The following is a 15682-nucleotide window of genomic DNA, read 5'->3' as shown; positions in this document are numbered from 1 at the left end:
GCCACACAGCATTTCCCCAAACCTGGCTTATTCCATGGGCCCAGGAAAAACACACTTTTTTCTCCCTACTCATATAGTAAAAATGTTTACTTGTCCTTGATTTGACTTGGTTTACTGTAGCTTATTTATTATTTTCACCTTTTTTCTATGTTTTTATAAAATACTTCCTCTATCGAGAGTAATAATAACAAGTGAGAGTTTTGCCACTCGGCTTATGGAATAGGATATGATTAATACCTTTTTGTGCCACTCCTGATTTATCAGTCAGCAAAGATAGAACCTTGAGTTCCCGAGGAGAAAGGGAGTTAGGGAAAGACAGCTTTTTTCTGTAGGGCAGAAGTCAGCTACAGGTAATGCCACAAACACACACTGGGATTTCTGTTCCTGTTTTCTCTCTGCTCCTCCACCTAGTCCCCTTTATTCCATTTGTCTTCCCTGTTTTCCAAGATGTATACTCCATGTTACTTGCCGATTGTCTCAGGGAAACCCTTTCTCTCAGTGGTACCAGCCCAGCATGTGTTTATGGTAAGCCAAGCCACACTCCACCTTCTCCTCAAACTGAACTTCTGAGACCCAACTGTAGGCTCTTTAGAGGAAGCTTTCCTGTGAAATGAGTGACAATAATCAACTTTCGTTTTCTCTTCTTCCCTTCTAAATTGGCATTCCCGCTGATACTTCTCTCCCATTCGGCTATGAGATGCTGCAGCCTGCTTGTTGTCTTCCTCATGTTGAGAGTGGGACCCAGCTGGGCCTTGGGGTGGGAGTTGTCCTTTTAGAAGGTTTGGGGACAACAGCAAAGAGGACAACAGTCTCTGGGATGAGCACTGCACCCACCTCGTCCCTTTCTGGGACTGCTCCCGTACACTAGCTCCAGCTCCCAAGGGAAGCCCAGAGTTGGAGATGGCCACTCCCATGCCCCTGCGGTGACACTTCCAGGCACACCACTGGAATGTTCTCCTTACCGTTTTGTCTTTTCTGCACCTGGAAGGTGGACGTGGGAGTCTGGGACCTTAAAGGCAGGTGTACCCCACGGGCGCATGCTGGTCAGCAAGCCACTCTCAGAGCCAAGACCACGCTTGCCTCATTGCTCTCTCTCCGTGTTTCAGTGTGAGGAATCCTGGTTTGTATGCACTGAGTGACCACATTTTCTGCTTTGCTGCAGATTGGGTGACCATGAAGAGGCCTCAGTTCTCCCTCTTCTGCATGCAGGCTTCAACAGGGTACGTAGAAGATGAACCGGCACCTCCCTTGGGCAGGCATCTTACCCTTAGCACCCCCATAATGGGAAAGGCAAACAGCCATGGGTAACAGCCCCAGGACTGTGAGGGAAGGCAAGGAAAGGAAGTAATTGTTCTCATGGAATGGTAATGAGCAACTGCTAGTCCAGCTTTTTCCCTTTTTCTCTCATAACTTCATACATCTTAGCTACAGATATGTAACGACATAAAAACACATCTTATATCAAGTCCAAATTCTGTAGTCCCAAAGTTATCTAACTTAAATCAGTCTAGTTAGTTAGATTCAATGTGTGTATGTGATTATATATAGGTGGTTCCACTGAGTCAGCACCCAGGCCTTTATGTTCAGGGCCTAGAAGAGCTAGGGACAGGTCCATGATGGCTACAGCATCCTGTGAATTTGGGTTTCAACCATAAATGTCAGCAAAGAAAAATTCTTCGAGTAACTACATGAATTAACACTGATATTCAACTCGAAGATGAAGACTGATTACTCCCAGGAGACTTACCAACATACTGAATAACTCGTCTTACCTGGTATCTCCAGGTCTTTTGACACGAATCTCAAATAGATGCCATATGTATCCTTTTTCTTCAAAGATAGGGTAGTGTCTGTGCCTTGTGAATTATGAAAATTCCTTCAGGTGCTTTAAGTAATGGTGCGTTGCTACTCCAGGTTAAAAACAAATCCCTTCTTTGCTGTAGACGATAGAGAAGCAGAAATTACCCATGTGCAGCAGTCGTTTTGTGCTTTGATGGTTTTCTGCTTCATCATGGAAGCAGCAATGCACTATAAAATATTCAGGTAGCATAGTAGTTCACATGTGTCCTAGAAATGAATGTTTCTAGTTAGTTTCACTCACCTGACTTTCCTCTTGTCCGTCATCGCATCTCTCAAAGGCTGGCTTTTGGTTCTGAAAGCTGTTTTTATGTGCTGGATCTTGATGACAGGACAAAAGACATGCTTCTGAATTCTGGAATGGAGAGTTGAAAAGGAAAATTCATGAAGAAGCCTTGTGCCTGAGACTTCTTTTCTTACAATGATCATTTCCTGAGAAATAACCTGAAATTACTCACAGGTTTCATAAGTCTTTTGCTTAATATTGACCACCCCATTGCACTTCAACCCAACATTGTCCTTCATATCTGAGGACCTCTTGGAGTGTGAGGACATAGATGCTTCTCATCCCCTGGGCCTCATGACTGAACAGCAATGACACTGTAGGCGACATCAACGAGGACCCATGTAGGTACTACCCAGTGTCCTTTTGGAATTCAGCTTTAGTTCAGCGCTCCTACCTCTGGCTGGTATAGAGATTGTTGTTGGGTGTGATTGCAGCTTGTCTGGAGGCTGAGATTGCACATCTACTCACGGAAAAGCTTGTGGGAAGCAACTGGCCTTCTATGGGTGCAAAGGCCATTAAGTAAATTTAGGAGGAAAAGTTCCATTGTTTCCTTTTTACATGTTTGTAACCTGTCCATGCTGTCCTAGGTTTCATTTCCCTCTGTCTGGATGTGGTTCTGCTTTCTGCAGTCAGCCATGGTGAACAAAACCCTTGGTGGGAGCATGAAAAGCTGGACCTATGAGGGACACCTGGGTTTTTTTTTCATGTTTGGTCTGATCAAGGGTCTTTGCCAGCTAGATCAAGATGCCTCCAAATAGTGTGGGCTCTTTCTGAGGGAAGCACTCTGTACCTACAAAGGCTTTCCCTCTTAAGTTACTGTGATGCAAGATCAGATGAGGCTGGTCTCCTTTTTTGGGCAAAATCTTGTCTTTGGCAACTCTCTACCCAAACACCCTTCCAAATATTCCAGTGAGTCTGCCTTCCGCGAGGTTGTTTCCCATCTCTGAGTTGTTTTGATTGTATTAAATCATCAGCTGAAACTCAGCCCTGTGTTGCTAGCTAACTGGCCAGCACTTCACGCTACGGGTCCCTGAGTGGGTATCCAGAAACAAATCGTGCCATCAAATATTCCACAGCAGCTCTCCTTGAAGCCTCTATAGCAATGTGTAAGTGGCCAACTGCATGATGCTCAGGCCACTCTGAGCCTTTTAGTAACCAGTATCTTAGCAAAAGGCTATTGCAGCTGTTTTTATACCAACCTTTGTGTCCTTCTGTCTCTATTTGAAATGATGCTTATTCAGATGAACAGGTATTCATGGAGCACTTACCATGAGCAACAGAATGTGCTAGGCGTGCCAGTCAGTTTCTCCCTGGATAGGCTTCCCAGGCAGGAGGAAGTGGAGAGCTAAGATTTATTATTTGCCTAGCTTCATTCTAGGTGATTTACTTAATCTTTATCTGCAGATAAGAGGTTGGAAACAGGAGGAAACAGGCTCAAAATGACTCTCTTGCCAGAGCTCATAGTCATAACAAAGTCAAAATGGAAATGCTTGGCGTTTAACTCCAAACTCCATGTTGGGTCCACTAAAGTAGTATTTCTCAAAACTGTTCCAGGGCACACTAGTGTTCCAAAAGCTCTTCATAGGTGGCACGTGAATAATCCTCCTCCCACCCTTGAAAATCCACAGCGCACATTACAACACTACATATGAGCATATTAAATGCCCTGAGAAGTCCTGTACTAAAGAAACCTGCCTAAATTTCTGGAAATCTACATTTTTAACCAAATGTCCAAGTGATTCTTAGCATATTGAGGTTCGAAGACCACTGCTTTTGATTCACTCACATGATTTCAGAGAGATGGGTTAATCCCTAAAAGATAAGGCAGTGGAATCTTCCATTAACTTAAATCTGAAAAACACTTAAGTGCTGATTATGTGGAAATAAAGTGTTCCAGTGTTTAGAAACCATCACCTACAGAAAGCTGTTTTTTTACTATAATGAAAGTTCTTAGGACACCTAAAGAAAAAGTGTCAGAAAAAATTATTACTTAAATGTGAAAATATAGCATGAATATGCACGTGCATACACACGTGTTCACACAGACTTAAAAGCTAAGGGAAATCAAAATTAATGATACCTCTAGCTTATGACATCTCTGACTTATGACATTATCGGTGATTTGGGTGTTTTTTTCTTTTTCTGTATTTATGCACTTTCTGATGTATATTGCTTTTATAATTAAACATAGACAACAAAAGTTAACTTTTAAAGTTTCTATCTTAAAAAAAAAAAACTGTCTTAATCTGTTTATCCCAACATTTTTGAAACTTATTTTATATAGATGGGTTTTCATATCTTAAGAAGTATCAGCTAACAATACTCAGAGCTCTTATGGGCTGGTGTGTAATCTTCACCCATCCAGAAGCTCGACCTGAACCTGACCGTGTTTAACTTTACTTTGTAAAAAAAAGAAAAAATAGGGGGGAAAGTATTTCCCTGCTGCGTGTACATGGCATCCCCTCTTTCCTTAGCCCTTCCTGTCTTCCACCTGGGGACCAACAGTACAGGGAAAGTCAGGGCTTCACAGGTGTTCCCCAAAAAGAAGCCACTTAAACTAGATGCATGGATGTGTGTGTGTGTTTGTGTGCGATACAGACAGACATACAGATACGGTAGGGAAGAGGTGGTTTAGGCATTCAGGAGATGAGGAAGGACATGAAGGGCCTCTTCCCTCGAAAGCGATCATTCATAGTGTGGCAGACACTAAATATGTCCAGTGTTGGGTTTTAGAAGACTTTTATGAGTGCAAAATATAAAGCACAGGCATTTCAGTAATTAACAAGGTTGTGTGTTTATTTTCTGGCGGGTACTCTTCATGGAGTTTTTCTCACCTTTGTTGTAAAGGGAGTTAAGCATACAACATTACCTGCTGGGTTGTTTCTCATACATTTAAACAAGCATTTCAAATACCTTGACAACTGTTTTATTTCATTTCATCTTTCCTACTCCTTCTCATGTAACAGTTACCTGGGTAGGAAAAATTGTTAAGCTTCTTTATTTGACTTTTTAAAAAGTAATTGTATATGTCTTAATTATTATCTTTGCTTTCTTTTCAGAGATTTATGGAGAATAGCAGCATAATTGCTTGCTATAATGAACTGATTCAAATAGAACATGGAGAAGTTCGCTCACAGTTCAAATTACGGTATGTAGCCAAATAAGCTGGTTCATGAGGTTAACAGTTGTGTAGAAAAGCTTGTCTGTCATCAGGCTGCTGTTCACAGGTTCCTGGCTCAGTCTCGGGGATTTTGAAGCTGTTAAACAAATAATGGTAGCTGGTATAATGGCATAATCTAAACGGAGAGTCCTTTGATATAATGAAATAAATTAGAAGCATTTCTTCTTTTGACAGTATTTTCCACTATTTACAGCAGGTTTAAAATTATACCCAAGCAAAAGTACTGTTTAGTTTTTGTACAATTAGATCAAGATTAAGAATAGCCTTTGAGAATGACTTTCTACTTATTACTTTCAACATTTATAAATTCCTCCTTGGATTGTTATGGATAGGGGCAAACCAGTGGATATATTTATTATGCTAACCATAATAAATTGCCTCGTAACCACAATAGCAATTGTCTGAGCCCTGTTTGTGGCCTCAATGCATGAAGTATCTTCAAGAAATTGATTTTGTCTCTAAACAGGTAGTAGTGCTTTAAGAGAAGGCTTCTCTCTGGTGCTTGCTTCTGGGATGGGACTGTCTCAGTGGCCAGAATTCTGGGTGGTAGGATGTCTTGCTTCTGGGACATCTTGGAACATCAAGGTCTTAGCTCATGCCCAGTTTTGCTCAGGCTCCACTCTAGTAGGATCCTGATTGTTTTCAACCTGCCCACCTCAAGTAGAGAGCAGGGGGCAGAGGAAGCTCTACCCAACCTGTGGCCCCTGGGAGGCCAGTGCACAATGGCTCCAGGATGTAGGGTGCCAGGAAGTTCCTGTCCTGGCTTTTCTCTCTGGCCATCTGTAAGGTCAGGATGGTTTCAGGCTCAGCAAAAGATAAGGTAGCATCTTATTGTAATGATTCTACTTCTTGATTACTTAATTTGCATTCAAAGGGAACCAAATCCTTCTTAAACTTAATTTTTCTCTGTCATCCTCTGTCCCTTGGAAGCAAAATGGATTGGCATAAATCCAAAGAGGCAAGTTCTTCTGGGGTTCACCCTGCTCAGGGAAGTTGCTTTTTGGTGGATAGAGAGCTTTAAGAAATAAAGTGTGGAGATAAACACTCTTTTAGGTGGGAAAGCATTTAAAAAGAATCTCAAACAGTGGAAATTCAGGTATTTTACCAGTTTTTGGTAAGGAATATTGCCAAAGATTTTTGAATGTGTAAATAAGTTAAATACCTCGGTTTCTATGTATCCACTTATTTATTAGTGTCATAGAACTTCACAGAATTTTTCAGGAAAACCACATTGCCTTCAGAAATTTATGATTTTCAATATTGTACGTTAATTGTTTTTATTCCTGGAGGTCTCTGCTGTTTTTGAGAGTAAAAAGACTGTACTTTTTAAAGATATTTTCACAATGAATAGAATTGGAAAAAAGGAATTTCACTGTGGTTAAAATCTTTTACTGTGTATTATCTACAACAGAAATGAACAGATATCTTGTTGCTTTGATAGGTAATTCCCTCTTTTTATTTTAAATAATTGTTTGAGTTTCCTTAGTCAACATTAAATGTGATGGCGCATGTAAGATGTCAGAAGGTGCCTTGTCCACAATGAGCAGACAAAGGCAGTTCTGGCAATTGGAACTAAATATGCCCAGCCAGCATAAGGGCTTAAAGAGAGTTTCAGATTATTCTGATGAAATCTCCTTAGAGCCAGGACACTGAAAACTTTTCAAGGTCTCATCAGATTCAGAACTTGGTGGATTTCTAAGTACCTAGCACTATGTAAGTCGCATAACTTCTCACCACTCCCTAACTGGAGCTGGCTGTAGGAGTTGGACCCATTTGTAGAGTCATAATGAAAAGGCTCAAGTTCTTTATACAAATCAGTGTTGGTGAATGGACTTGACTCAGGCAGTCAGGAAGGTGGGTTTTCCCAGGTGGGTTTGATCCCCTTACATTCCATGCCAGCTTAAGCTTGGCTCTTCCCAGTCAGGAGCAACCAGCAGGAGAGCAGCCTCTGCGGGGTGGGTGTGGGGGGCAAGGAAGGCAAGACTTCTCTGTAGGAGAAGGCCAGAGGAGGACTAAGTGGTTGGTTTCTTCTGTTGCTTTTTGGCTTGACTCTCCCTGGGTATACCAGATCTGGGCCCAGCTGATGGAGAATGGTGACTTCATGACCTTCCCCAGCTCCTTAGGGCATTCAAGGATCTCTAAAGCATCTACCTGCACCTCAGAAGCAGGCAGGCAACTCTGTCACTTACTGCAGACTGAGAAAATGAGGCTCTTCATTATACAATGCCAGAATAATTATAGTGTAATTATATAATACTTTCCCCTGCAATTCCGCCCCCAGCTGCAGCTAAATTTGTGACATTACTAGCATTCTGCAAGGACAGTCTGTACTGCAAGGATGATTGTTGAATGTTGAAGGTAGATACCTCTGTCCAGGTCTTCACGTATGGTAACCATATTTACTTAACCAAGAAAAAGAAAGGATCATGTGTTCAAATAGAAACTATCTAATTTTCAAATTCCATTATATAGAATGACTTTTAAAGAAAGAACTAAATCTCATTTTTGTATGCATTTGATAAATCGTTGAACAGAAGAATTCATGAAATGGGGAATGTCTAGGGAAATATGGACTAAATGATGACTGTTTATCTCTTCTAATGTTCTTATGTCTCTCTAATAGGAAAAGAACTATGCTTTCCAAAATACAGATAGGATTTAGCTATTTATTGGGAGTTTAAGTTGATCAGCTAATACTAATACAATACCAGCCATTGTGTCATCATTAGTCAGTCTGATATCTATTATCCAGGAGTTATACCCAAATCATCATGTTTGTTTTACTCCATCTTAAGAAGGTAGTAATTCTCAATTTTAGAAAGAATCAGTTTCTGATGGGCAAAACTTTGTATTCTGTGATGAAACACTGTATCTCTCAGTATTAACAGATGTTTACAGTGTTTACCATCACATGGGCCCTGCATGAGAGCCATTGTGTCACAGAAGGAGAATCCCAGCTGTGAAGGCTTAGAGTAAGGCGCCCCTGCTGCGTCACCGCCCAGGAATGGTGCTAACAGTAGCAAGTCCGTGACTCCCTCTTTCCTCTCCAGCCCTCTCAGACCCCTGCTGGCATGTGGATTTGTGTTCAGAATCTTTTCTCTACAAGGCACGACCAACCATGCCCCATCCTGCCCTTGTTCTAGGCAGCCTCAGTGTGTGCGTGTGCATTTCCTTTGAGTAGAGTACCTTTGGAAAGGACCCAGGAGATTGTGTAACCCAACCACCCAGCCACAGCTGACAGAGGAAAACACTGAGGGTCCGGGAGACACTCACCACAATCACAGCTACCCAGTATGTTGGTCGCAGCACCGGAGTAGAATCCAGGCATCCTGCTTTTCAGCTGATGCACTCTGTACCCCATCATACCACTGTGTTCTTTATAGACTGTATATGCAGACCCCTGTAATATCTGCCTTTCCCTGGGGACCTTCAAGGGCCCTTAAGAAGGTGAAGGGGAAATGGTTACATCGCCTGCACTTTAGGGCTTTCCATAACAAAGTTACCTTCCCTTGTGCTACTTTTTCCAGTTTTTGAACTTCTCAACCTAAAGAATACATTTGAGGTGCAGGTTTCCAAGGTTCCCAAGAACAGAAAATTAATAAAGCTAGGGTTCTTCTGCATGAAGAGTATTAATAATTAATACAAGCAATTAAATTCCCAAACTCGAGGAACATGATTCAAGTTGATTACCTCATTTTGCTGCAGATTTACTTAAAATAGAACCATGAACCAAATCGATTCAAAGCCTAGATCTAAACATTGCGGTCCACTAGTGTTTGTCACTGGGTAAAATAATCTGCTGGTCCCACCAATATCCTTTCACTTCAACTGTTGATAAGAATTTGCTTTGTCCCATTGGGCATTATACTTAGTGAAGATTCTATGCTTTGTGGATAATCATACAACGAATGTTTAATAATAAATTTTAGAGATTGGAGCAAAGATCTTATATAAAGGTAACCTCTTGAATTGACAAAAACAATACCCTGAAGTACCTGTTTACATACTTAGTTGAGACACAGGTACTTTAAGAAGCTACTTGGGCAAAAGAGGAATTTATCATTTGCTAAAATGCTTTAGAGCTTAATTATCCAGCTCTCAAAGTTAAGGAGCTAGCCCACAGAGTGTGCTTTTGTACATCTAACTTCTGGAGGACAAGGACGCTGTCCTGTGGTATCTGGTCAGGTACTGCACCCAAGTGCCTGGGACATACTTCCGATAGGACTAGCTCTTGCCTTCTTCTTCATGAGAGGCGGCACAATAACGGCCTTGGTGACAATTTTAGAGTCTTTTATTCTTTTTTTCTTATTTTAACTGATCATGTTCACAAATGCAGAGATGCTAATAGGATAGTATATGTTTCCAAATAGATAGCCTGGAGTGATTTAAATAAGAAAACATACCACACCCATCAGGAATCTCAGTTGAGTAATTGGGTTTATGTTCTCTGCTCAGTCATGTAGTAATTGTTTCACTTATCCTACCACACTGGTCCCTTAATCTCTGCGATTATAGGCACACCACCCTTCATCAGGCTAAAATCCTTCACTTCCCCATGCAGGTTACCATGCTTTTATTGGTTTGATATTTCAGTTCTTGATATACCAGATTTTTCAGGTGTAATCATGAGAAAAGATAGGTTATGATCCACTTTTCACCAACAGTCTTTGAAAGAAAGAAAACAAAGAACTATTACTCTGGGATCTTACAAATAATAAGTACCTCGTGTTGAATTCTCATATTGTCCCAAGCACTTTATGAAATACCTCATGTGAACTATCCATTTTCATTGTTGTAACAACCTGTAAAATGTTATTCTATAGATGAGAAAACTGAGGGCCAGCGAAGATAAAAAGTTGTCTAAGGTCCCATAACCGGCAAAATATGAAACCAGATTTCATCCAGTTTGTTCTGCCCTGTCCCTTGTGAACACTTCAAAACAAAATGAGAAAGTTAGATAGATAAAATGAATAACATTTTAAGAGTTTATTTTATAAGAAGAAGCATCAATCTAGGTCAATATCTTTTTTGAAATGCATAAGAAAGCCTTCACTGGAATTCCTTAAACAACCAGTATAAATTACAAAGCTCTAGAAACTAGCTACACACCTCCTGTTAGTAAACAACTCACTGTATCTGGAGTTGCTCTAGATTTGTAAGATAGTTAAAAATTTATCCAAGAAGTTGACAAATTGAAATGATTTCAAATATTTCAGATATACAGGGAAAGTCACCAAGAAAAATGCCACCCGGAGAGCTGTACAATAACAGAGAGAAGGGGAATTTTCCCGTATTTGCCTTTCATCATGCCAGTGGGTGTGGTTGGAAGCAAAGTGCTATAAAGCCTTGTTTATCAGAGATCATGAAAGAAAGGAGAAAAGAAATGTATGTGCCTGCTGGAAAAGGCCAGAATTCTTCTGATCCAATTTGGGCTTAAGTGGGTTTTCTTAATTGATGGGAACATGACTTCTCCATGACCACACTGAAGGAAACGGATCGTTGGTGGAGAACATCGGGGACCTAGAAGACAGTCCCCTGCAGCTTTGTTCTCGTGTCAGTATTAAGGTTTCATTCAGCACATATGTAGTTCAATCCATGAAGATTTTGTTGGTTACAGTTATTCTCTTTGTATCATATATATGTAAATATATGCTGTTGTTTATTCATTTAGTTTGAAAGGCTAGGTTGGTGGGTTTTTGTTGTTTTTTTTTTTTTTGTCTAAACAATATCAAAACGGTTTTAATGAATCTGAGGAATGGTTTACTCTGATAAATTAACAGATGAAACACTCATGGTTTTAGAGCAGGACTAACACCGATCTTTTGCAACTTTCAGGGCCTGTAATTCAGTGTTTACAGCATTAGACCACTGTCATGAAGCCATAGAAATAACCAGCGATGACCATGTGATTCAGGTACAGAGACACTTTTTATCTTTAGATGTCAAAATAGAACCTTTCAAGTTCAGGCCACCCTTTTTCAAGTACTTTCCCATTCTCCCATTTCAGTACATTTTCTTTGGAGAAAGAAACATCAAAGTATGCAAAGAAAACTGATAGACTTAAGCTAAAACGTAGATATTCAATATGAATAAAAAATCATTCAGATCAGAGCCTGTGATTTCCTTGACAGAGGTGGGGTAAATTCATTGGACCATCTGTGAAGACAGCATTTATACAGAAGTATATCAGAATTGTAAAGTAAATGCTTATAAGTACCTATGGGATCAAAATATTTTCAGAGGTACTTATGTATTTGCCTATAGTTGGTATTCTAATTATAAAGTACTCATATGCCAAAGGAAATGTGTATAGTAGACAAACTTTTGTTGAAATAAAGTAGTCATATTATATTTGTTGGAAAGTAAGACCTTTATACTTAAAAAATACTCTGAAATGCAGACTTCCCACTGATGGGTGCTGGCCCACCTGCAGTGGTTTGCATAGTGACACTGTGAGGCGCACTTGCTATCATCAGTAGGGGTCAAAGTCAGTGCTCAACACAGTGGCCCGACAGCAGACGCAGCCCCACGTTTCCTCTCCTGCAAAACTTCCGCTACACGCAGACACCCTGCTCTGATACCGGACCAATGCCATCAGCAGCCCGCCGTTCCTAGACCCTGTCATCAACACGTTCACAAGATTATCTCATTTCCATTCAGCAACCCTGTGAAAGAGACATAAGGGCTCCATGGTACATATGGGGAAACTGAGGCCCATCAAGGTCAAGGACATACCCAAGGAAAGCCCTGGTAATAAGTATTGGATTCAAAATATGTAGCCATTACTCTCTGACTCCAAAGACTTCCTACCTGGTGTCCTGTTTGTCTGTATTTATAGAATTTGTTTTTCTGGCTGCTCCTTGAAATGGATCTGAAAGCTTTCTCATATTGCTGCCTATTGTTGGCCCACCTGTGCCCAGGCCTGCATCCTGGACTGCAGGGAAGCCAGACATGTTTCTGTTACAGACCGAACACAAATCCCATCTATTTCCAGACTCGAACAATCAATTCTCTTCATGAAACACGTTTGCTTTGCACCTCCCTCTTTTACCGTTGGCAGCCGAGCGGTGACCTCAGTAATGAGAAGGGGCTCCCTGTTCTCTGCTTTCCTTCCCCACTTGTATCTAACATGATGCCTTTCACAGGGAACAGAGTCCTTTATTCTACAGTGAGCAACCGGTGGTTAGAAACCCTGTATCTCTCTGGGAGAGGTAATGTGATGATGCTGTCACATGTTATTAATCACTTCCCTGCCTTTTGCATGAAGAGGAACAAATGGGCTGAGAATGGTGGGCAATTGGAAAGGGAAGAGTTGCTGCATTGAAAAGAAAACTATACTGACTGCAGTTTTTTTTTTCTTGGGGATCCCTTGAGGCCCCCTTAAAATCCTAGCAGCAATCTGAATATAAAGCTTAAGAGCAAGGAGGAAGAAGTTGAATAGAGGATGTTATGTGTAAGGGGAAAATTAAAATGACCTTTGTGCTATAGATTTTGAGATGAGTCATCACTATGGGCTATTCCAGCAAGTTCCTCTGTGTCCCAGCAAGCATTCCTCCGGGGCACACAGTGTCCCTGCGCTGACCTGTAACCACTTCCCGTTCACAGTATGTCAACCCAGCTTTCGAAAGGATGATGGGCTATCACAAAGGTGAACTCCTGGGGAAAGAACTCGCAGAGCTGCCCAAAAGCGATAAGAACCGGGCAGACCTCCTTGACACCATTAACACGTGCATCAAGAAGGGCAAGGTAGGTGAAACAAAACGAATCTGCACACCCCTCCGCAGTTGCATTCTCTTTTTCTGTGTGTTTTTCTATCACGCCTTTAAGATTGGCTTCTTTAATCATGTTATAATACTCAAGTGAAAAATCTTTCATTTTTGCAAAATGAGTTAATTCTTGAGTTAATTTTGGGTATCAAGTGAACCTGGTGAGTTCGCGTAAGGAACTTTCATCCTTTGCCTGACTATATCCCACTTGTTGTTGCTAGAATATCCTTCCAGCCTGAGCAGAGTTGCGCCCATAAAGCCGTTGTGTGTTTTTCAGCTTATCTAGTATTTGGGGGACTAGAAGTGTTTCATGCCAGTATTTACATGTAGGCCCAATTTTCAGTCTTCCTTTTTCTGTGCTCTTTACTCCTCACAGTTCAGTAGAAATGGATAGCCTACATCTCCCCAAAATGTCCGTTTGTCAGTAGCTTCCACGTGGTCCCAGGAGGTAAAGGCAGTGGTGTAAATGCAGAGGAGCTCTCTCACTCTCCAGAGGAGCTCTCTCACTCTCCAGAGGAGCTTTGCTCTTGTAGCTGGAACTGCCTGCGCATTTTCTTTTAAGCATTCAGGGTGCTTTTTTTTTTTTTTTTTTTTACATAGTCTTTCATCTTGCTTTCTCTGATGTGAAGTAGTTAGCTAAGTATTGTGTGTATTTAATGAGGGACTATTTTGCAAGAATAAAATAAGTTTAGATTATATGTGAGGGACAAAATTAATTTTAAAAAATTGGGGCAGTGAGACTGAAAAGGAAACAGAACATTGTCAAGTACTCCCAAAAAATTGCCAAAAGAATACTGCCACTCATCTGGTGACCCCAATATGCATACCAGTTAGCCATCTTGGTGGGCGGGGCAGGAAAAGGCTGCAGAGAAAAGGCTCAGGCTCTGATCTAACAACTCCCTCCCAGAAATTGTGGAGGTACCTCAGGTTCACCCTTGAAATCACCAGGCTCTTCATCCCAGCCAGTTCTCCAGGGTCCAGAGACCACAGGAATCTTCACACTCCCTATGGCCTCTTCTACAGAAACTGCCAGGAGCCAGACTAATCTAGGGGTCCTGGCTGGAGGCCCCATAGGATAGTAGAAAGATGACAGGTTTCAAGGAGAATTAAGAGGTACAAATTTATAACCACATCCTCTACTTCTTAATGTGGGCAAATTAGTTAGAATCTGAGCTTCAGTTTACCTGTCTATAAGTTAAGGATGACAATATCAAGCTCACAGGTTGTGAAGACTTGGAGAAAGACCTCAGAGGAATCCTTTGACCTGGTGCCCCTAAAGCTGAGAACAGATCTCCACCCTCTCCCTGGTCAAGTGTCCTGGGGCCCAGAAGGAGCAGCTGGTGGTAGACCCATTGGCTTTGTGGTCTTTGTGCATTGTGACCTTGAGCCCTACGTAGTCAGCATCACAGAGGGTGTAACAATAGAGTGGTGTTTTGTGAAATGTTACAGAAGCATGTGTGAACTTCATTGGTCAACTCGATAGGACCTTCTGTAGGAAAAGACATCAGCCCCAATGGAAGGATTTTAAGAGCTCTCTTTGTCCATGTAGGAGTGGCAGGGGGTTTACTATGCCAGACGGAAATCCGGGGACAGCATCCAGCAGCATGTGAAGATCACCCCAGTGATTGGCCAAGGAGGGTGAGAGCAAACTCTTAAACTCTTTTAGTTGAAGGGCCCCTGTGGGCATTGAGTTTACATATTGAAATGCCAATGTAAGCGTTAGACCCACAGATACAGTAGGGTTGAGCTGTACATCGTATGTACCAAGGACACCTCCACTTGGCCAGCCACAACCCCTAGACATAGCTTCCCTTCCCCCTCTTCTCCTGCCTATGGGCTTTATGAAGCATCATCCAAGCTCCACACCTCCATGTGATTGTCTGTGGTTCTATCGTTGCCACCACCCTCTGAAAGCTCAATTTCTAGGCCTTCCGCCTTCATGACAACAACAAAACTAGGAGTTGACCTTCTCTCTTGAGGCATCAGCTCTGTGCAGATTCTCTCCAGGTGAGCTCAGGGCTTGCTCCACAAAGGGGAGAAAGAGCCTTGGAGGTCATGGTTATGGAGAGAAAGGTGTGTCTGATCCAAAGTTGAGGTGATCTGATTCCATCTCAGATTATAAGAGAAGCCTGTTCGTTTGTGGAGAGAGAAGGCAAATGTGCAATTCCTTTTCCTTCTCCCAGTTAAATTTTGGGAGAAGGTTTGCGAAGCCAAACTACATCACTGAGGAGCCTTGGTAAACCAGCCTGAAGGTCAACAGCAGCTTCAGAGTACAGATTTATAAGGGATGCTCGCCATCCTGTGAAGTTTTGGAAAAAGAAAAGGTGGCAGTTATTATGCCAATAACCTAAAGGAGAGAGTCTTGCCTATGACTCTTAAGACTAACCGATTTCCTTGCAAATTGTTGTGTGATCAGAAAACAAGACATTCCGTAAAGTCAGCAAAGTGTCTGTGGGTCGTTCCTCCTCCAATTTTACTTATCTGGTTAATTTCGAAATTGTTCCCTCTCAGTTGAGACCACCACCTCCTATTTCTTGCCATTGCGCTTCAGTCTGGGTGATGTGGGCACTAGGAGGCCCTGACCAAGGGTTA

The 15682-nt window shown here is 41.7% G+C and overlaps 1 protein-coding gene across 1 annotated transcript in view; it reads left to right on the top strand.

The window, feature by feature from the left end:
- PDE8B (phosphodiesterase 8B) overlaps positions 1-15682 on the top strand; it is a 204832-nt gene that overhangs the window by 117543 nt on the left and 71607 nt on the right. Inside the window, exons 4-8 of the mRNA XM_023520409.1 lie at positions 1163-1220; positions 5203-5291; positions 11160-11238; positions 12930-13070; positions 14640-14728. Of these exons, the coding sequence (XP_023376177.1) occupies positions 1163-1220; positions 5203-5291; positions 11160-11238; positions 12930-13070; positions 14640-14728 (456 nt within the window). The remainder of the gene's footprint in view (positions 1-1162; positions 1221-5202; positions 5292-11159; positions 11239-12929; positions 13071-14639; positions 14729-15682) is intronic.

Source organism: Pteropus vampyrus, unplaced genomic scaffold (assembly GCF_000151845.1).
Source record: "Pteropus vampyrus isolate Shadow unplaced genomic scaffold, Pvam_2.0 Scaffold262, whole genome shotgun sequence".
In the NCBI taxonomy this organism is placed as follows: domain Eukaryota; kingdom Metazoa; phylum Chordata; class Mammalia; order Chiroptera; family Pteropodidae; genus Pteropus; species Pteropus vampyrus.
This window is presented reverse-complemented; position numbering and strand designations above follow the sequence as displayed.